Source organism: Larimichthys crocea, chromosome VIII, assembly GCF_000972845.2.
Source record: "Larimichthys crocea isolate SSNF chromosome VIII, L_crocea_2.0, whole genome shotgun sequence".
NCBI lineage: Eukaryota > Metazoa > Chordata > Actinopteri > Sciaenidae > Larimichthys > Larimichthys crocea.
In genome coordinates, this window is record NC_040018.1 from 14,620,180 (window position 1) to 14,642,492 (window position 22,313).

The 22,313-nt window shown below is 41.0% G+C and overlaps 1 protein-coding gene across 2 annotated transcripts in view; it reads left to right on the plus strand.

The window, feature by feature from the left end:
* Window positions 1–22,313, plus strand: part of nedd4a (NEDD4 E3 ubiquitin protein ligase a) — a 30,816-nt gene that overhangs the window by 3,733 nt on the left and 4,770 nt on the right. The window contains exons 1-16 of one of the 2 annotated variants that reach the window (XM_019270514.2): window positions 8,446–9,774; window positions 16,178–16,228; window positions 16,612–16,673; window positions 16,851–16,953; window positions 17,656–17,819; window positions 17,917–18,031; window positions 19,344–19,511; window positions 19,696–19,779; window positions 19,956–20,075; window positions 20,208–20,462; window positions 20,691–20,768; window positions 20,941–20,995; window positions 21,078–21,136; window positions 21,302–21,367; window positions 21,538–21,767; window positions 22,145–22,266. In XM_019270514.2, coding sequence (XP_019126059.2) covers window positions 8,461–9,774; window positions 16,178–16,228; window positions 16,612–16,673; window positions 16,851–16,953; window positions 17,656–17,819; window positions 17,917–18,031; window positions 19,344–19,511; window positions 19,696–19,779; window positions 19,956–20,075; window positions 20,208–20,462; window positions 20,691–20,768; window positions 20,941–20,995; window positions 21,078–21,136; window positions 21,302–21,367; window positions 21,538–21,767; window positions 22,145–22,266 — 3,046 coding nt within the window. In that variant the 5' untranslated portion in view covers window positions 8,446–8,460. Of the gene's footprint in view, window positions 1–8,445; window positions 9,775–16,177; window positions 16,229–16,611; window positions 16,674–16,850; window positions 16,954–17,655; window positions 17,820–17,916; window positions 18,032–19,343; window positions 19,512–19,695; window positions 19,780–19,955; window positions 20,076–20,207; window positions 20,463–20,690; window positions 20,769–20,940; window positions 20,996–21,077; window positions 21,137–21,301; window positions 21,368–21,537; window positions 21,768–22,144; window positions 22,267–22,313 lie in introns of those variants that run through there. The other variant, XM_010745155.3, reaches the window with a different exon arrangement.

A 22,313-nucleotide genomic window follows, 5' to 3' on the forward strand; every position in this document is an offset into this window, starting at 1 on the left:
TTTAAAAAAACTAGAAACATTTCTAAAGAAATTTTGAGTGTGCCTGACTCTGTATTAATCAGTATTAATACAATAAGCTGTGTCATCATTGCCTTTTTAATAGGCTCTTATTTTGAAGGAACTCTTATTTTGAAGACTTGTCTCTTGTGTGTGTTGTGTGTGGTTGTGTGTGTGTGGGTGTGTGTGTTGTGTGTGTTTGTGTTTGTGCATGCTCATGTGGTCTTGTGTCTGTTAATGAGAGAGTTTTACAAAGTCTTTTATTTTGAAGGGACTATATAGGGACTATATAGTGTGCTCTTTCAGGCACACTCAGTGAATGATTAATCTTTTTACTTGTCAATTCTCTTTCTGTCGATGGACAATCATTTCATCGACAAATTGTTGCAGCTAGTTCCCTTGCAGATCGTGTTTACTTCTGTTTCCTAATGTGAAAAAACAAAATAAGTCTTAAACTTCCCCCAAATCTCAAACACTTTTGTGCTTCAGTACACAGAGAAACAACCATCCATTAAGTCCAGAAAAATGTTGTAAAAAGGTTGATAACAAACCCTAACCTGTACCTGCACGTGATCTCAGTCTGTTATAAATATGGGTTCATGTGTTTTGTTAAGGAGACTGACAGGAGGAATCCTTGTGAGAAACAAAGTATTGGAGATCAGTTTTAAGCGCCCCTGCTACAGAAGGACATTCTTAATTGATAGTTGTAACGCTAGCATATTGGACACAACCCAGGATGTTTGGTGCCAGGAAATGCAGTGCAAGATCAACTTTGGTTTCGTATGCTAGTACCGAAGCCCTTATTTGCCATGACATGTGTGTTATTGTTGGGAAAACTGTGATACGTAATTATTCCGAGCTGTAAATATGGGCAATCTGGCTACCTTAAGGGCATCCTACGCCTGTTGCTTACTTTACAAGTGTGGATGGAGACTGAAAGAGTCACATATCACATCCTGTGTCGAATATCACGTAGATGATGGCGATGTTATGTGTTAGAGATATGTAGCCAAATAGTGTCTGCTGTGCGTTTGGGTTGGTGACAGTGAACAGAGATGTTCACTTATTGATTACACAGTCATTTTAAAGCTGCTGGGAATGCCAGGCTGTGCATGATATCAGCTGAGCTGCTCTGACCCAGTTTCAAGCTGGTCTGATGCACCGCAGGTGCTGGGACTCCTGAGCAGCTAGACCGTCCAAGACACAAACTGTGCTATCTGTACGTGATATAAACAAGTCAAAGCAGGCAGCCTACGTGAATGTTCCCAGAGAGTTTCACCCCCACTAAATATCACCTTAATCTCTACAGGCACACTCAATGTGTATAATGACAATGTTCAGTGAGCGGACAAACCACTTTAGTCATTAGAGCTATTTTCTAAGAGCTTTATATATGTAATTGTATGACTTGAAGTGCTATTGCTAGTGCTTTTACATCTCTGTATGATAATAGATTTTCTTTTGACCCTTTTCTTATTCCCCTCTAGCTATTTTTACACTTTTCTGTAGCAGAAAAAGGACTTACGATATTGGTGTTTTAAGTAGTTAAGATTGTAGTAGCAGTAGTCAAATATATCCCTCTTGACACTTTGGACATATCTGTACCTGTCATGTCGAAACACTGATTCTCAAACCAGTCCAAACTTGTAGAGTTTGTTGAGTGAATATAACAAGAAGCGCACATTAGATTTCCGAATCAGGTGTGTTGTTCTCATGTTGACTGCACAACAGGTCACATTTCTGTACAGAGCCAACAACGCTGTACTGTGAAGATAAAATCATTTGATTGTCTCATCCTGCTCCCCCTCAGCTCTTATATTTCTGATCATTTTAATTCTGTATCCTTCTTGGTTATTTATGAATAGTCGTACAACATCGAACCGTTGTTGCAGTTTGACGTGTTGCGCAAGACTTTTGTTTGGATTTGTTTTTTTATCTGGCAGTTGCTCAGCAGGTCATGGCGAAAGATAAATAGGCAGTCCAGACGTAGCAACAGAGTTTCTTCTTCTTCTTCTTCTTCTTCTTCACTCTTCACTCATTTTGTTTGTAGTTTGGCTGATGTTTCTAGAACGTGTTGCGTCACAGGTTTTGCAGTCACATGAGACAAACAAACCTGGGCGTGACTCACTCGAAGTTGCCTTGTCCTGCTCCAGGTTGATCTCGTAGAAATTTGGAGGGTGTGTCAGCATTGTGAACGTGCTTTTGTTTCACATGTGTGTCACTGCTACACACAGGGAATAGCCAGAGAACTCGGGTATCTCATTCATTTTTGTCTCGCCTCACAGCGCTTAATAAATGATGCAATGAAACCCTTCGTCATGTGGTAACGTTTGTTTAGTTATTCCAGAGTTTGATTTTTATCAACATTTTGTTTCACATGTATCCTGAAAACTAATGTCCAGGAAATTGGTGTTTTGGACATAATGAACCTCGCAGCTTCAGACGCAGATCAGACCTTTTGAAAACGTGTAAAATTTGTGCACTTTCTGCTGTGTTCCGCACTTCTTTGTGGGACCTGTGAGCGGGTTATGGTCCACTACCTTCAGTCGCACTGCAGACAAGTGTCCATGTGGGAATTCACCATATGATGCATGTAAGAACATGTAACGTACGCGTGGTGCATGGTGTACAGAGTGTAGTGTAATGCAGCACTACTCTATAGTGCAGTGTGTTTTGCTGCGTCAGTGCTAACCCTGCAGAGACACTCGAATTAAACATCATCAGGAGTGGAGCAGGAAACTGGAGATGGTGTGTGTGTGTGTGTGTGTGTGTGTGTGTGTGTGTTTGTGTTTGTGTTTGTGCATGCTCATGTGGTCTTGTGTCTGTTAATGAGAGTTTTACAAAGTCTTTTATTTTGAAGGGACTATATAGGGACTATATAGTGTGCTCTTTCAGGCACACTCAGTGAAATGATTAATCTTTTTACTTGTCAATTCTCTTTCTGTCGATGGACGGATCATTTCATCGACAAATTGTTGCAGCTAGTTCCCTTGCAGATCGTGTTTACTTCTGTTTCCTAATGTGAAAAAACTAAATAGAAGTCTTAAACTTCCCCCAAATCTCAAACACTTTTGTGCATTCAGTACACAGAGAAAACAACCATCCATTAAGTCCAGAGAAATGTTGTAAAAAGGTTGATAACAAACCCTAACCTGTACCTGCACGTGATCTCAGTCTGTTAAAAAAAAAATAAATATGGGTTCATGTGTTTTGTTAAGGAGACTGGACAGGAGGAATCCTTGATGAGAAACAAAGTATTGGAGATCAGTTTTAAGCGCCCCTCTGCTACAGAAGGACATGTCTTAATTGATAGTTGTAACGCTAGCATATTGGACACAACCCAGAGATGTTGGTGCCAGGAAATGCAGTGCAAGATCAACTTTGGTTTCGTATGCTAGATACAGGAGCCCTTATTTTGCCATGACATGTGTGTTATTGTTGGGAAAACTGTGATACGTAATTATTCAGAGCTGTAAATATGGGCAAATCTGGCTACCTTAAGGGCATCCTGACGCCTGTTGCTTACTTTACAAGTGTGAATGGAGACTGAAAGAGTCACATATCACATCATGTGTCGAATATCACGTAGATGATGGCGATGTTATGTGTTAGAGATATGTAGCCAAATAGTGTCTGCTGTGACGTTTGGGTTGTGTGACAGTGAACAGAGATGTTCACTTATTGATTACACAGTCATTTTAAAGCTGCTGGGAATGCCAGGCTGTAGCATGATATCAGCTGAGCTGCTCTGACCCAGTTTCAAGCTGGTCTGATGCACAGCAGGTGCTGGGACTCCTGAGCAGCTAGACCGTCCAAGACACAAACTGTGCTATCTGTACGTGATATAAACACAGTCAAAGCAGGCAGCCTACGTGAATGTTCCCAGAGAGTTTCACCCCCACTAAATATCACCTTAATCTCTACAGGCACACTCAATGTGTATAATGACAATGTTCAGTGAGTGGACAAACCACTTTAGTCATTTAGAGCTATTTTCTAAGAGCTTTATATATGTAATTGTATTGACTTGAAGTGCTATTGCTAGTGCTTTTACATCTCTGCATGATAATAGATTTTCTTTTGACCCTGTTCTTATTCCCCTCTAGCTATTTTTACACTGTTCTGTAGCAGAAAAAGACTTACGATATTGGTGTTTTAAGTAGTTAAGATTGTAGTAGCAGTAGTCAAATATATCCCTCTTGACATTTGGACATATCTGTACCTGTCATGTCGAAACACTGATTCATCAACCAGTCCAAACTGGTAGAGTTTGTTGAGTGAATATAACAAGAAGCAGCACATTAGATTCTCAGAATCAGTGTGTTTGTTCTCATGTTGACTGCACAACACGTCACATTTCTGTACAGAGCCAACAACGCTGTACTGTGAAGATAAAATCATGTGATTGTCTCATCCTGCTCCCCCTCAGCTCTTATATTTCTGATCATTATAATTCTGTATCCTTCTTGGTTATTTATGAAATAGCTTGTACAACATCGAACCGTTGTTGCAGTTTGACGTGTTGCGCAAGACTTTTGGTTTGGATTTGTTTTTTTTATCTGCAGTTGCTCAGCAGGTCATGGCGAAAGATAAATAGACAGCCCAGACACTAGCATAAACAGAGTTTCTTCTTCTTCTTCTTCTTCTTCTTCTTCTTCACTCTTCACTCATTTTGTTTGTAGTTTGGCTGAATGTTTCTAGAACGTGTTACGTCACAGGTTTGCAGTCACATGAGACAAACAAACCTGGGCGTGACTCACTCGAAGTTGCCTTGTCATGCTCCAGGTTGATCTCGTAGAAATTTGGAGGGTGTGTCAGCATTGTGAACGTGCTTTTGTTCACATGTGTGTCACTGCTACACACAGAGGAATAGCCAGAGAACTCGGGTGTCTCATTCATTTTTGTCTCGCCTCACAGCGCTTAATTAAATGAATGACAATGAAACCCTTCGTCATGTGGTAACGTTTGTTTAGTTATTCCAGAGTTTGATTTTTGATCAACATTTTGTTTCACACTGTATCCTGAAAACTAATGTCCAGGAAATTGGTGTTTTGGACATAATGAACCTCGCAGCTTCAGACGCAGATCAGACATTTTGAAAACGTGTAAAATTTGTGCACTTTCTGCTGTGTTCAGCACTTCTTTGTGGGACCTGCTGAGCGGGTTATGCTGTTTAATGAAGGAGGAGAGAAGGAGTGCTCGAGGCGACACCCCAAGAGACCCAATAATCCAACAAGTGTTGTTCAGGCTTCCCAAGTAATTTTATCAGCAGCTGGAGACAAACACACACACACTCCCAGTGGACAACAGTGGATGACATATTCAGAATCAGGCTCATTAAAAACTAAAAGAGATACTCTCTAAGCCTTTCCTTGTCACACGATGGTATGTCTGTGTAACAGACCAGTCTCATGCATGAATAGAGAGTATCCACATGACATCACTGTATGCAAAAGTTGCCATGGTTACTACTTCTTGAATGAATGTTCGTCATGAATACACATGGAAAACACTGATAAAATGGTTGTTGTGTAACTGCACGAACAGATTCAGGAAGAAGTATTTACGGACTGCTCAAGGCTAAAGAGTAGAGAGAGGAAACCATACTTTTTCAACCAAACAAACTGTTCTCTGAAAGCAAAGGAAAAAGTAAAGACTTGCGCAGACCAGTCGTGCTGGTCAGATGTGTCCACAGGCAACTAGAATATCCCCTGAAGTCCAGGTGATTTTGATCAGGCGTCACAAGTCCCACTTTAAGGCATCTAAATGTCTTCAGGCTTTGTTCAATGTAATGATATTACTTATCTTCAGCCCTGTGTGTGTGTGTGTGTAACTGCACAACTGTGTGGCGAGTTAAACACACCTTCAATAAAGGTTGAAGACAGTTTGTGAGGTTTGTTCTGGTTTTAAATCATAAAATAACCACATAAACAAGGGTTAGATCAAAGGTATTGTATAGCGTTAGTGTGGCAATTGAAAGGAAAGGAAATTGAATTCACAAAAGTATAGAGCAGCTGTCAAATTAGTTTGCTCATGCTTCATGTCAGGAAGAAATAAAGTATCAGCAGTGAAAGATCAACATCAAGTCAACAGGTATAAAAACAAATCATAGACAAATCAAGTAAAAAGAGTATGATACAAAATAATAAGCCACAATTCAACAAATAGACGGTCATATTAGCAACACATTACATGCAGTTGTACAGTGAATAGCATGATTAGCAGTAAGCTGATCATAGAAAACCTAGGTAAACAGTCACCAAGGAGTTGTAATACAAAGAGCCCCTACAGTGTGCTTCAGTAAAGGCTGTGTAAATAAATGATGTTTGTCAGTGTTTGTTTGGATGAAGACCTGCCAGAAGACTGGAGCAGTGTCCACATTCACTCCCTACATTAAATAATGGACACTCAACAGTTAACTCAGAGAGTAAATGGAGAACTTATCATAATTTTGCATCGTCACAGACAGCTGTTGAGTTGCATAGCTGTAATTCTCTCATTGGTAAAATGGGGCACAGTGCATTGTGGGGTTGTAAGCAGAAAGAACCGCACATGTGACAGACACTGTGGAGTGTCAGAGGACACTGCAGTATATAGTGTATACATTTACATACTGGCACGTAATGGTGGACAGTAAATGTAGTGCGCTGTTTAGTAAATAAGGAGTGATTTCAGACACAGCTTCGATGTGACCGTGTCAGTTTGCAGCAGCTGCTGTAGGACTGTGCCAGAACGTTCAACTAAAACTATTTATGAATGTGTATGTACATTTAAATGTTATCTCAACACTCACAGAGCGTTGTCAAATCTTTTTCAAGATGGCGTTTTGTTTTCTGTCACATACTGAAAATCTCTAAATTCACAGCCGACGCGTCACAAAGTCACAAACTGATGTTAACACATACAGTTTAGCGGCCTTAAATCATTACAGCTGCTCTGCTGTCAGGGCCATCCCGTCTCTCATGCCCAGCCTCTACTCTAACCACTGACACCATTTGTAAAGACACTCAAACACATTCTCTAAAGAGTTTATTAAATATAGCTCGTCCTTCAGTGTTTCCTTTAGGCACAATGTTCGTTTTGGTGCCACATTCATGTGCGTATTCCATGTGGCTTTGCTTTATTATTGTCTTATTACGGCACACTATATGACCTGGCGTAATCATGTGCATGTGAGTCACCGATCTTATCTTACAGTCCACGCACCGCCATCAGTTGAACCTACTTTTGGCCAGGTGAGTGATTAATAGACGATCACGAGGTGTCCCGGTAGCTTGTCGTGTTGGTTTAAAAAATAGGCTGTGAGTTCCACTGCAGCAGCGAAGCGTCCTCTGATGAATCATGTCTTTATCCTGGCTGCCTCACTTACTATTACACCCTATACTGAAAGTGATTTGGATGCAGAGTAATGCCCTGAAATAGGCCGGCCTGGCTCACAATAAGCTGCCATTAATAAATGGGACTGTCAACAGCCATGGAGAGGAAATCAGACTAGCACTGACTGTTACATGAGGTGTCATTTAACAGGTGTCAGGTCACCGTTGACGCCAGTTCTTTCTTCTTCTTGTGTTTTCTTTTAGACAGCCTACTTTATTTCTGCATCTCTGTTTAGCAAATTTTCTGTTTCCTTTCAAGAAGCAAACATTTTCAAACATTTCAAGACATTTCTTTGCTTTAGCTGCACTTTAGCATAAAATTTGTGTGATTATTTTTGCAGTTTACAATCACTCTCCTACATTTTCCCACAGATTCTGGTGGGTTTTATTGTGTGCTATGCAATTTTTCAACACAGTCCTGTCCAGAAGTTTATACAGAATAATGTTGAAAGTCATTCTCTCTGATTTCCTGTAATTCAATAGCAGTGGGTAAAAATATTTGTGGGGGCACAGAGCAGCAGAAACATTAGAAGCATAGCTGCAACAGGAAGTCTTGAGTGAGTGGCCTGAGGCAGATGTAACAGTTTATCAGAGCTTCAGTCTAAGATGCAACGTGGAGGGCTTCCATATTGTTGTTTTTTCCAAAGGGGTACACAAGAGTGAGGCGACTGGAAAAGACACAAGGTGTTAGATATTTAGCTGTCTGGAGGTGGAGTTAACTAGCAGCTAAGCTAAGGTTATAAGGCAGGCCAGCAACAGTGGAGGCTGTCCTTAAAGTGTAATTTTGTTTTCTGTACACGGGTTAAGCTCCCTAAAGGGGACAAACCTCTGGGATTGCTCTAGTTTCAAAGGTCGTATGTTTGGGTCATGTCTCCAAACAGAACCACTGACCTCCTCTGACTAAAAGCTGAGATCAGCCTGGAGAGGAATGTAGGTTGTCACCAGAGCTATTTTGGCAATGTACACCCACTAATGATTGTGATCACAGAGTACAGCTCGGAGCAGTTGCCTTGCTTTCCTTTTTTCCTAGCAGCAAGTTTGATCATGCAGCTCTCGCCAGCGCTGCAGGGTTTAGAGAGTTAAACGAATGGCACGTCGGCTGCGCTTGCATTTTGCGTCAAGGAGAAGCAACACGGACCCTCTGTCAGAAAGCCTCAGCAGCCATGGTGAGAGGAGTGGAGTCAGTGTGCCAGCTTGTAGCCCCACAGAGATTCTGGCGCACAGTTCTGTCCACTTGAAGGTGACTCCTCTGTCACCAGACTATGCTAATTTACAGCGCTACTCTTCAGTATTCATACCCAGAGTTAACACTGGAGGATGCAATAAGAAGAGCATTCTGCAGATCTCACTGCAGCCCTGTGGAAAGCTCAGTGGAGAGCTGGATGGCAGCATAGAGGATGGAGACCCAGGGGGCAGCGAAGGAGGAGCAGGTAGTGGCTCTGACGGAGGTTCGTGCAGCAGCAGCATGGCCAGCGATGCCGGGTACTGTAGCAGCAACAGTATCTTTGAGCCAGAGACTTCAGAAAAACACAGGACCACCCAGGAGAGGAGTATACTCTGCCGCAAGTCCAAGGTCCCGCTAAGACGGTGCTCCTCCTTGGTTATATTTCCAAAGAGCCCCTGCAGCACCCCACCTGCTTCCCCAGTCAGTCCAGTAGCTCTGCCTGCTACCTCTCCACCAGCGAGGGGCTCCCATCAGACATCTGCCAGTGAATTCTCACAAGATGACGAGGAAGTGACTTGCCAAGGGTCCACAACCGCAGCAGTAAGTGGCCGCCGTGTCCCAAAGGGGAGCTGTTCAGACGAGTCCAGGGACACCAAACACATGGTGCAATTTAATATTCCTTTACAGGATGAACCAAAAGGCCTAATGGAGGACAGGAGTAAAGTAATGGAACTGTCATCAACTTTAGACAGATCGAATCGTCACTCTAGCAGCGTGCTGCTGCACTTTGCCCACCAGAGACCAATAATACCTGGGAAGGAATACATGGCTACGGTCAATGTGGGATATCCCGAGGCTCCTAACCTAGCCGCACACTCTGAGGGTGAACATGACCCTCACAAAAAACTGTATCGTAGTACCTCTGCTTGTTTGTTCTCCTCAACTAAACCGTCAGAGAAAAATCAAATGATCTTTTCATCGGGAAAAGGCCAGGAAAAGTCAGAAGAAAACCTCTGTCATCGTGCCATACAAAGGAGCTTTTCCCTGGAGGTGCCGTACGCTAACACTGGAATTTCATGTCACGTTTCGAACCCAAAACTCAGTAGCCCTCACTCTCCACATGTGCACATTCATTTGACTCCTTGCTGCCCAGCTAAGTTGCCTAGCTCTGTTATTGGTGTAAACACAAATCACAAAAGGAATAAAACACCAAAGAGCCCAGCTCAAAACACAAAGGTGAGTTTCTTAATTGGAATTAACTGAACATTTTATCAAGATACCTGACACATAAATGTTGTATGAAAGAGCACTGTGCAGTCACCCATAATGTGGTTTAACCGGTTCAAGTGGATTCCATACTGCTCTGGATTGACTGCTCAGATAACGCAGCGTTGACGTCTGCTTTCATGTCCAGAGTGACATGAAAGCAGACATGAATGCTGCAAATAACAAATGTATGAATGATGTTTTTATACTAGTTTATTCTTGTTAAAGGAAAGCTTAATGTTAAAAGATTATTTCTCTGGTGCTTGTGTATTAAATATTTTGATGGGGTAGGGAATATATGTCCTGTGACAATGCTGCTGTCCTTAACTGCTATTGCCAGTGAAATCCTTAAAAGTCTGTTTACTCAGCGTCAGCCATTAGGCTCGCCACAAGCAAGAGCGAAATTCAGTAACTGAGAAGACTGCTAGAGCTAAGTCATGCAATTAACAAGCCCAATGTGGACAAACATTCAGAGGTATTCGGTTACATTACAGTAAATCCATTTGCATATTGGTTTCCGAGAAAAGCGTGAACTAGAAAGAAAAGTTGCCGTCTGTCTGTTTGTCGGTATGTGTGAAGACACGCTCAACTTTAGAATAGTTTTTTTTATTCTGTTAGCACTATGAGTAATCGACTTAAGTATTTACCCTGGCTAATTTTAGTGGTGGGAAAAGCAGTGCCCCTTGCTGTTATAAATAAAGTACCTCTGAAATATTCCTCCTGACTCCAGATAGTCTGGTGGTCTGTAGCACTGCCCAGTCCCGTGGATTCAAATTTAACAGCATGATACTAGAGCAGCGCACAGTCATGCCAGCCATCTGTGGACATGGTGTGTGTGTGTGTGTGTGTGGGGTGGAGGGTGACGGGGGTTAATTTAATGTAGGCAGCATGGGAGCGTGAGCCTTTCCCAGTAAAAGGGTGGTGTGTCCCTTCCCTATGGGTCCTCCTGCCAGGCAGTGTTTGTGAAGTATCAGGTGTCAGCCTCCCCCCCTGCATTTAGCAGGCTGTCAAGTAAGAAGCCCCCCAACAGTAATTAGTCAGACCATTTACTTTTAAAGATCTAAATTTGCTTTTGTAAATCTAGATTTTATTTTCTCACTTTAAAATGCCTTTTATTAAGTCTATTCATTTCACTTAAGTCCTTCATCCTGACACATCTCATCTCTCTTCTTAGAAGTCTGCATCAAAAACTACACACCTTTGTTTACATTCTGACTGTGTCCACATACAACGGAGCAACAGTCATATTATTCATTATCAGAAGGTGTATATAATAATACTAAAACATAATTTAAAATTGTTTCTACAAGACTGTTTCTCTTAACCCAGAAACTGTTTAAAAACAGGTCATGATTTTACTGCTAAATCAGCTCTGTACTCTTCAGTGATCCATGAATGTTTAATAGATCTACAACAAAATCAAAATCTGCCTAACCCTAAACCTATATAGACTAAATGTGACACCTTTTGTTACTACTGTAGCTTCACCGATGACACTATAAAGACCTAAATAAAGACCTATAAACCTGGCTTCATCCAGGTTTTTATTTCTTCCCGTCAAGTACTAAAATACAAAAACAAAGGGAAAACGATAAACTACAGTTGAATGAGTCACAAGTCATGATGGAAAAATATCACAATGGAAAATTTTATAAAAGTTTCAGGTCTGCCGTTCTTATCAGTGTCCTCATAACCTCATGCCTCATCACGCGGGTTAATGAACAACCAGATGTGACCACGGCACACACGGAAGGTGAAAAACGTCAATCAGAAATCTCTGTGTTGTGTTTTGCACATCATAACTCAATGAATTCATACGTTTGTTCCAGCCAAATGAGCAGGTGGTCAGCTGACTTAAATGTAGTATAGATGTAGTATAAATGACCCAAAACACAACCTATATGCCATTATGGACTGTCCAGGTTTGATCGTCTTAACTAATTTTGTGCAGCTGCCACAGTGTTTGAGGTGGAGTGTTGCATTCCCGCCATTCCTTTAGAAGTGATAACATGTGGTTTAGAAAAATCACTCAGCCATTATAAAAACAAGCCGAGCAACAGCAAGCGTAACTTTTAGAATTTAACTGTATGAAAACTGGAATGTAGCCAGCTGCCGTGAATAATATGACCTCTTTCTTCCTGTGAGAGTTGGATAAATGTGTTTTGATTGTACATTCTCCATCAGCACAACAAATGAATAATGCAGGCCATCAGAGTTTATGTTGCAGCCTCCTGCAGTGACAGCAAATGTTTTCAGTGTGGAAAACAAGGCCGTGCCAAAACGTTTCACAGCTTCTTCTTAACTTTGTCATCATGATCAAATAGTCTCTTCAGCTGTGTCGGCCTTTATTTCTGAACTTATTTGGTCTTATTTTACACAATTGTTTTCACAGATTTGTACCTAAAGTTCCTAAAGATCAGGATGGCCCATCATCGGACACTTTGTCTGCCTGCTCCAATAACATTAGCTGGGTTGCTCTTCAGAAGTTTAGGTTTCACAAGCTGCTGTCCACCTGTTAAAAGTAGTTTGTCGTTGCCGAGCTAGGATTGATATCACTGAGCTTTCTCCACAGATACCAAAACACATGTCTGTAGCTGTTTGCCTCAATCTCATACAGTATGTGGTCAGCACTGCTTAATGCCACATGTTAAACTGAGTTCATCTTTGGAGATGCTCTGAATTGACTTTTTATCTTTGCCATTCTCATAAGTGATACATTAAGGGTGTGCCATATACCATTCACAATAATACTGGTAGCCATTTTTAGGTATTTAAAAAAAACATATCTTATATGATTCACATATCTCACATCTTACTGTGATATTGATACTATATTCTGACTTGTTGACAAGAAACGTACCATTGGGTACTAATAAAGCCTAACATCGTGCAGTTACATACGACAACAACAAGGCTGAAAGTGGAAGTAACGTTGCTACCAGCTCCACGGTGGAGAAGTTAGTCCCAAAAAGTGGTGTAGCGTGAAAGTAGTTTGGTTACAAAAGATCAGATGTACAGCAAACCAGGGTGATATGTGAGAAGACTGCAACAAGGAGCAATACAACAAACCTATTTCACCACCTCAAGCAGAAGCATCAGGTTTAGTACGAGGAGAGACAAACAACTTAACAACCATTGTGAGTCCAAAAGTGTTTTTTAGTATTTTGTCACATCATTATTAAAGAAATATTAATATATTATAATATAATATATAATATAATATTATATTATAATATTAATATTACTTGAACATTGTATTACCAACTGGTAGCATAAACCTCTGCTTCATGCTTGACCTCACCGTAGTCTACATGCAGGAAGTTACCAAAGAAAGACGTGGTTTCTTTTGAAAGAAAATTGTTTGTGTGTTCTGATTGTAACGGAAATAGAAATGACGTACTTGACTTGACAAACCAGCAGGGATAGTCGTCACTGAGTACTGAAATACTGAGCTAATTTTTTATTTGACGAAGGGATCAGTTCTGTACTTAGTCTGTGATTGTTTTTATATATCTGAGCAGGCTGTTAAAAGCTATGAAGGGCAGAGTATATTGATAAATACTGAGCTACAGAAGTGTAAGATCAAATATACTGGAGTCTGATCAGTGTGCACGGCTAATGTGAATGTGACACTAAAATTCTAACAGTGAAAAAGGTGAAATACAGTCAGTCAGTTTTTAAAAACACAAGCCAGCATGGCATCTTAAGAAAAGATGAACTGTTAACTGAAGCTTGTGCTTCAAAGATTTATTTGATTTATGATGAAGTTTAGAAATGTCTACCAACATTTTTTTTTTATGTCTTTACGTTTTAAGATACTTAATTTTCCTTTCACAAAAACAAATACAAGATGGGGGGAAACAGGACATGATAACACTCTATATGAAACCAATCTGCTGCCTATATACTCTATCCACTCATGTTCTGGTAAATCTCTAGTACACTGGCTGTTGTAGGGGCTGTGCATAAACTATAAGATATACAATTTTAACTTTCTTATTATCATGTGGACAGTGGTGTGTGTAACATACTAACATTAATGACACAAATTAATGAGTACTGATGCATCCTTAAATATCAGTATTTATATCAGAAGACCTCACTGACGAGGAAACACTCTGCAAAGTGCTTCTATTACAATTTTGATAATTCATTCATAAGTTGTTGTTTTTTTCAAGCAAGAATGCCAAAATATTTAGAGGATTTGTTGCTTTTCTTGCGTCACTTGATAATAACCTGGATATTTAAGGTTTGGGCAAAAAAAGCTATTTAATGACATTTAATTACCTACGATTTTGGGAATTTACATTTATCAGATGATGATGTTCGTTATAGTGAATCCCCATGAATGGATGTTAGTGTTACACTCATGTTTTATGTCCATAGCTATACTTATGGTTATATTCATGTATATCGAAATTTAATTTCATTTTGCAATCATACCAAATTTCTTTCTCAAATTTAACACTTTGTAGGTTCTTTGCTTACATGTAAATGTAGACTCACTTAAGAATATTTATCAGTTACTAAAACTAACTGATAAATAGATCCATTGCACAGCAGAAAATGTGTATATTTATTTTAAAGCTGTTTGGCTTCTTAAACAAGTTATTCCCCTCTAAAACAGTGGTGAGTAACACCAGTAGCAAATGCCAGGAATAGAGTTTTCATTAATTAATCCAAGCACACCAGGCCAAATTACAAATCTCCTAAATTACCATATGACCAGTTGCTGACAAAGAACACAGCATTTAAAAAGATATTTTTAAAACAAAGCCTGACACAGTTTTCACTCTGTATAACACACTGGGGCATTCAAAACGACACCACAGATCTGTTTTAACTGAATAATCTTTGGTCTAGCTCATCTAAAAACACAGAACACAGAGCATGTTAGCATGTCGTTACCTACCAACCCTGTTTGTACTTGGTACTGACACGTCTGACTCCACCCTGAGTGAAACACACAGAGAGCCGAGAAAAGAGACAGCGAAACAGAGACTCTGTGCACTTAAATAGTTAAATAAAATATTTAATTTAAACATAAATTTGTTGTTCGCAGTGTAACATCATCAGACACAGATAGTCCCCAAGACTTGTCGATTGTTGATTTAGTTTTTTTTTTTGTTGTTGTTTTTTAAGATTTTTTATTTTTTTTTTGGTCTTTTTTTATGCCTTTAATGATAGGACAGCTGAAGATAGACAGGAAGCAGGGGGCGGAGAGAGGGGGAGTGACATGCAGTAAATGGCTGTCCGATGCGGGATTCGAACCGGGGCCAGCTGCAGCAAGGACTGTAGCCTCCACACACGGGGCGGCCGCTTAACCCACTACGCTACCGACCGCCCCGATCTAGTTATTGTTGATATTTTGAAATCGTACAGATTGAATTATTGATCTGCACATACTTTGTACACTTGTGATTTCCATTTCAGCTGACAGTCTTTATCCAGAGTGACTAACAGTAAGTGCTGCCATTGGGCAAGACTGATTGTTAGATCAACAAAATGGCAAGCAGCCTGTAGTGAGACTTGTGTGTTTGTATTTGTTGACTTTTTAGGCGTTTATCGATGAAATCTCCAACACTTGCCTCCTTTGGCTGGTTATTACTGGTTCTAAACATGTTGCTTTTCTTTTAACCTGAACTTAACTCCTTTTCTTGGCTGCACTATTGGAAGTAAAAGGGCACGACGAAAGGAGGCCTCCATCTATATTTGTTCACGTAAACACTCTATACTGCTGTTGGACGGTTTGACCTGCGGCTGGTGTTAATTTGGTCACAAAGCTGACTCCCATAGTGCAGTGTACGTTTGCCTTAAGCCTTTTGCCTTCAAGACTGTAACGGCTGCGATGAAGGCATGCAGTGAATGTGTGAAGTGTTCAAAGAAAAGACAGTTTATTTGACAAATGGTACACTTTATTTTAGTCCCAGTCTCTCGAGCAAGAACACAGTGCAGCTATTCATCGTGGGTGTATAAACACTCCTATCGAGGCTCTGTACTAAATCTATACGGAAGTGAAATGACTGTCTTTGTGTCTTTGTTTCAAGTAGGAAAATAGTCCTTTGTGTGTCCGTGTTGAGGAAGAGCTGTTTAATTTTTTGCTGATCTAATGGTTAAAGATAGTTTGAAGGGCTTGTCTTGATATGATAAGAGAGAAAATACCTCTAAAAATACACACTGCATGTTCCTATGGGGGTATTCCAAAGATGGCTTAGGAACAAAACATGTCTAGGCCAGTCCTGTGTGTGTGTGTGTGTGTGTTGGAGGAGTAAGAGAAAATAATATTGTTATGATCCTGACAACTGTATGTGACTCTCTCTCTCTCTCTCTCTCTCTCTCTCTCTCTCTCTCTCTCCCTCCCTCTCCCTGTCAGACACGTGATGACTTTCTGGGACAGGTGGATGTTCCCTTAAACCAGATACCGGTGAGTTTGTGGTTGTTCTGTGTGACTTAAGTTCAACTAAGATGTATGTGTTTTTGTTTTTACTGTACGAGCTCTCGACCTCAGTCTCACCTACGACACCACGTAAATGCAAACACACACGTCCTTATTCGAATGCCTGTTCCACATCGTTGTCTCTAGTTTTGGAAACACAGTCGGTCATGTTTATGTTGCGTTTCTGCTTTGTTTCATTATAAATACAACACCCACAAATTAGCCCTCATGGTACGCTGTTAGCATCATTTCATGATGGTATCTTTAAATATACTCTGTTATGATACAGTGTTGGGGAATAGATTTATTCCTGTTTGTGTTTGGAGAATTAAAGATTTCTCTTTTTTTTTTTATTGTTTTTTTTTTCTCAGACAGAAAATCCTAATACAGAAAGGCCATACACATTCAAGGATTTTCTGCTTCACCCACGAAGGTTGGCATGATTTCATGGTTATTTAATCTTTTGTCTTTTCCTGTTTTACATTCCATTTTTACATTGGTTTATTTGCAGGAAAAATGACAGTTCATACTTTTACTTTTAAAATATTCCTGACAATATTAATTTCTTATTTGTTTAAAATAAAAAAAGACTAATCTGTTTGTCATGCAGCCACAAGTCCAGAGTCAAAGGCCACCTGCGGCTCAAAATGACCTACCTGCCGAAAAATGCAGGTTCAGAGGAGGAAACAGCAGATCAGACCGAGGACACAGATGTAAGTTTGGCTAATGCTTTACCAGAAACAAGATATGTCTCATGATGTGTGTTTAGTTTACCTAAGATCAGAGTCAGGATTCCTCAGTGGTTCTTCATGGTAGATAAGCTTAGTCAGTCTGATAAGGTCAGTGAAGGCTTTTTTTAGAGCACCACTAAAAATATTTGTTTAGTTTTTAGTTCCCAGTCACTCTGAATTTCTACCAGCCAAAAAACAAGTTTTTATTATTGTTGTAAACTTGTAAACCTAAAAGTGAATTCTAGGCATAGTGAAGGAAATGATCTAATGTTTCCTTTTTTATTGGTATTTTATCCGTCTGTGTTGAGAGTAAAATGATCACACATCTAAATCTTTGTGATTGGACATTGAATATGACCACAAATTATTCAGCCTCCATTGCAAGATATTGAAATACAAGATATAACAGCATTTAATTGGATAACGTGCCATGTGTAACCTTGGCATTGCCTCTTGTTTTCACCACAGACAACAGTAGGTCAGAGCAGTAATATGAGTTCCTTTAGAGCATGGATCGTCCCTTTAACCTAACTGTGTCCTGAAACACAAAGTCCATGAATGTCCCACTGTTTGTCCATGGCATTGCTTCTGCTAATTTCTTCAGGATGATTTTAAGTCTTCTTTGGATGTTGTGTCCATCCTGTTTGTGCTGGCTTTTTAAAACTGTCTGTTTACATCGTGCAGCCTAGTTGGGAGTTTCTGGAGGCTCAGGACATGTCAGGTCCCAGACAAAGCCAGCTGCTGCCTGCTCTGCCCCCTGGCTGGGAGGAGCGGCAGGACAACCTAGGAAGAACATACTTTGTCAATCATGAGAGCAGAACCACACAATGGCAACGACCCACAATGCAGTAAGGCTGCTCCCCTCTCCCTAGCAAAGTAACAATTCTTACAAATGTTGGTGAAGCACTGATAGAGACAGTGTCTCTGTGTCTGTGTCCTAAACAGGGACAGTGATGTGGACGTGCCGAGGGGACAGAACAATAATGTGGAGGTGGAACCTTTTATTACACGCAGACAGATCTCAGACACCGATGAGAACACCACACGGGAGTCCCCTGAGGTAATCTTAAATTTAATTCTTTAATAAAATGTGCATGTCTTTTACTATGTCCTGACCTATCTGTATTTTCCATTCTGTTTAGGAGAATACAGTAGATGATGAGATTTAAAATATTAAATGGTATTGTGCCCCATACCACCTGTGGCACAAACGTCAGCTATGACACAGTAAACAAACCTATCATTACAAATTCAATTGTTAGGTTCAAATTCTAAAAATGTGAGGTGGCCCCGGCATGAGCTCTGCGCTACATCACACCCAGGCTAACACACACAAAAAAGGGAGATCAGTGTTGTCATCTTGGAGACTTTCTCCCTAGATTTAGTGACTTTCAGACCCCCTAAAAAACAACACATTAAGACCATCAGAGAAAAGGACAAAGAAAACTGTTTATGGCCACACACCTCAGGTGAACTAGCAAAACCTCCAAGGTGAACCATAGTGAGTTAGTAAGGTGCCAGTTACTGAAACAAGGTTATTAAACTATATTTGTTTAGAATGAAATAAAAACTTAAATTTGGGAAAATATTTGTTCAGTCTGAGACAGTTGAAAATGGAGTTGGAGACAGTTGTGGGACTCTGAGGAAAAATTTCATTTGGAGGCCTGAGGAGTTGGTATAGACCAAAAACCAAACCAAAAGGGGAATTTTGGACTTAATCATAGAGACAGTAACATGGAATAAATGATAGTGCTGCTCTGCATCTGCTGGATGTGTGTTCAACGTATCAACTTTAAAAGTGATGATTTGTGGGGCGCCGGTTAGCTCAGTTTGTAGAGTGTGCGCCCCATGTACGAGGGCTCAGACCTTGCTGCCGTGACCCAGGGTTCGATTTTAACCTGTGGCTCTTTTCTGTGTGTCATCCCCCTCTCTCAATCTCTGTTTCCTGTCACTATTCAGCTATCTCTGTCAAAAAAAACTCGGAAAAAAAGGTGATGATTTGTCAGTGTAGTGTTCGCAGCACCAAGTTGGCCAAAATGTCAGCTATTGCATGTTTAAGAGTATCAGCCTGTCCACAGCACAGTTTTTCAAAAGGCTTTTTAGATGAATGAGATCTAATAGCTGTGTAGGTCCCATGTTGAAGCCAGATGTTGCAGTGGTGGTGGCTGTAGCAGTGTAGCTCTGGCTTGTGCTCTGAGGGCTTTGGCATAAACACTTTGATTTGCTCTAAACAAACTAACTTGTAGGTTTTTAAAACGGAGCTCTTGGTGGCTTACACAGTATATTTAAACTGAGTAATTTGGCAGAGCTCTGACCTCAGATCAGTCCCCCGCTGTGTGTTCCTGATGAGTCTCTTCTGTCTCATCTTCCAGAGCTGGGAGATTATTACAGAGGACGAGTCCACCTTGTACCACAGCAATAACCAGCTCGCATCACCTCCACCCCGCACACCGGTGCCTGAGTTCCTCTCGTTCTGCGATGATCTGAGAAATGTTCACGTTTCAGGGGCCACAGCTGGCGAGCTGAACACCACCCAGACAGTGAGTCATTTTCTGTGCTGCATAAGGTTCTGCTTAGCGTAAGGAGGAGGAGGACGAAGAGAGAAACATAATGAGATTAATATGAACCACAAGCTTTCAGTGAGAGAGGGAGAGGTGGAAAGTATATCCACATTAATGGCCAAGTGATCATCGTTGTCTTTGACATCCTTCCTGTCTGATGCAGGATCATGCTAGTAATTCAAGCCATTCCAGTCGCAGAGGAAGTGCCCGGACTTCAACAGGAGAGGAACATCCTGTTAATCCTGTAGTGAGTATTTCACTCTCTGTTGAAATCGCTGCTTCCTGCATGTTTACCAGTCTTGCATCAGAACGTTTCTGTATGAGTGTACAGATGTCAGTGTTTGAGACTCACAGGTATATCAGCATGGTGTCTGACAGGTCCTCTGCTGTGTCACTGTATTCAATTTTTCTGTCATTCAATAGCTGCTTCCAACCTCAGCTGGGCTACCTCCAGGCTGGGAGGAGAAGCGAGACAATAAAGGAAGACGCTACTATGTCAACCACAACAGCCGAAGCACTTCATGGACACGACCCCTTGTTCAGGTACAAAGTGGGCTTTCTTGCCGGTATTGATGGGGGGCAAATGTATGTATACAAACTCAATATGTTCAATATAGATCTGAAATCAAGTGCCATTTTGTCATTTAACTTCAATACCTCTCTATAATCCTCCAGAGAACCTCAGAGGCACCAGCACCAGCAGCACCAGCAGCAGCTGCAGCACCAGCAGCAGCAGCACAGATTGGTGCAGGTTTACCACAGAGCCCCCTTCCATCCCAACCGTCTGTCTCCCCCGAGGAGTCTCCTCAGCACACCCCAAGCCCTGAGCCCACATATGAATCTGGCTTCCTGCCGACTGGTTGGGAGGTTCGCAGTGCTCCCAGTGGAAGACCTTTTTTCATCGACCACAACACAAAGACTACTACCTGGGTGAGAAGACAGCAGACTTCAGATGAGCTTTTACCACCAGTAGTAAGCGGTGACCACTGAGAAAGAAAGGCAATATCTTATTCCCATAAGAAAGAGACTTTTTCTAATGTGTGTTATGGTGAAAACTTAAAGAATATGTGAAAAAGAGTCTCTAAAAGTGAGTAGTATCTCTCGTGTAACTATTTCCTCTTTGACTGCAACACACCCTGTTTGTTTTCCTCTGAACAGGAAGATCCCAGGCTTAAGATTCCTGTGCAACAGCGGAGGAGAGCCTCGCTCGACCCAACTGATCTTGGCCCTCTGCCAGTAAGTTCACCAGTTACAAAGAAATATAGAACAAATCAGTAGAAAGACATTTATTGACTTTAGGCTTTAGATCACAGGTAAAAGCATATATGGTGTGCTGACGATGCTCCATATTGTATTTAATAGTCTAAAGCCAACTTATTAAAGAATGTGATATTTTCTACCTTCATAGCCGGGTTGGGAGGAGAGGGTCCACACTGATGGGAGGATATTCTACATAGATCACAGTACGTACAATGTTTAATACAAAAAATACATCTTGAATTGAATGATGATGAGGTTTGAAGGTAATGATTTATTATGTTATAGACACCAGGACCACACAATGGGATGATCCCAGATTACAGAACTCAGCTATAACTGGACCAGTGAGTATGAATATGAAGTATTTAACTCATTGTACCTCAGTAACATGATATAAGCATACTATATATATATATATAGCTTACAGGTTTCCTGTAAATATGTGTCACTGACCACAGTGTAGGTCACAGGATTGACTGATTGTTGCTGCTATCCTTTGTTGATCACAGGCAGTGCCTTATTCCAGAGATTATAAACAGAAGTATGACTACTTCCGCAAGAAGCTGAAGAAACCAGTAAGTAACTGTAACTGGGACTGTTTACTTTGTGCACACTTTGATAAAACTAATGAGGACTGGTGTTGCCTGTACCTCTGATATCAGTTTCTTCTTCTATTCTGTGTTTGTTCAGCTTTGTAAATGATGATAAACTTACTTCTTAATGAACTCGATACATTGCTTTATAGGCTGACATCCCAAACCGTTTTGAGATGAAGATGAGACGAAATGCGGTCCTGGAGGACTCATACAGACGCATCCTCTCAGTTAAGAAGGCCGACCTGCTGAAGGCACGACTGTGGGTGGAGTTTGAAGGAGAGAAAGGACTGGACTATGGTGGCCTGGCCAGGGAGTGGTTCTTCCTCATGTCTAAGGAAATGTTCAACCCGTACTACGGCCTGTTCGAGTATTCTGCCACGTGAGTCTGTTTAAGCATTCTCCAGTGGTCCCGTACATCATTAAGGTGTGTTTAGATGAGTACAGACATCCAAATCACATTTAGAGGAACATGTACTGGTGGTCTGATTTATAATGGGGAACAGCAAATGAAATACATCCGGGAGAGGTATTCTGCATCCAGGACAGGCCTGGAAAGAACATACACAGACCCTGTTGCTAGGAAGATGAATGTTTGTCTACACAGTGCCAGACTCATACTCCTTCATTGCCGGTATCTACAAATGTGGTCTGGAAAATGAATTCTCCATGAAGACGTTAATGCTATTTACATAATTTGGTATGAGCATCACAGACAGCTGATTTACAAAAGACATCTTCATGTTTTATGTCTTCCAGGGACAACTACACACTGCAGATTAACCCTAACTCAGGTTTATGTAATGAGGACCACCTGTCCTACTTCAAGTTCATCGGCCGTGTGGCAGGCATGGCCGTGTATCACGGCAAACTGCTCGATGGTGAGTGCTACCTGACTGTGTGCCACTATGTTGTTTATTAAGGGGTG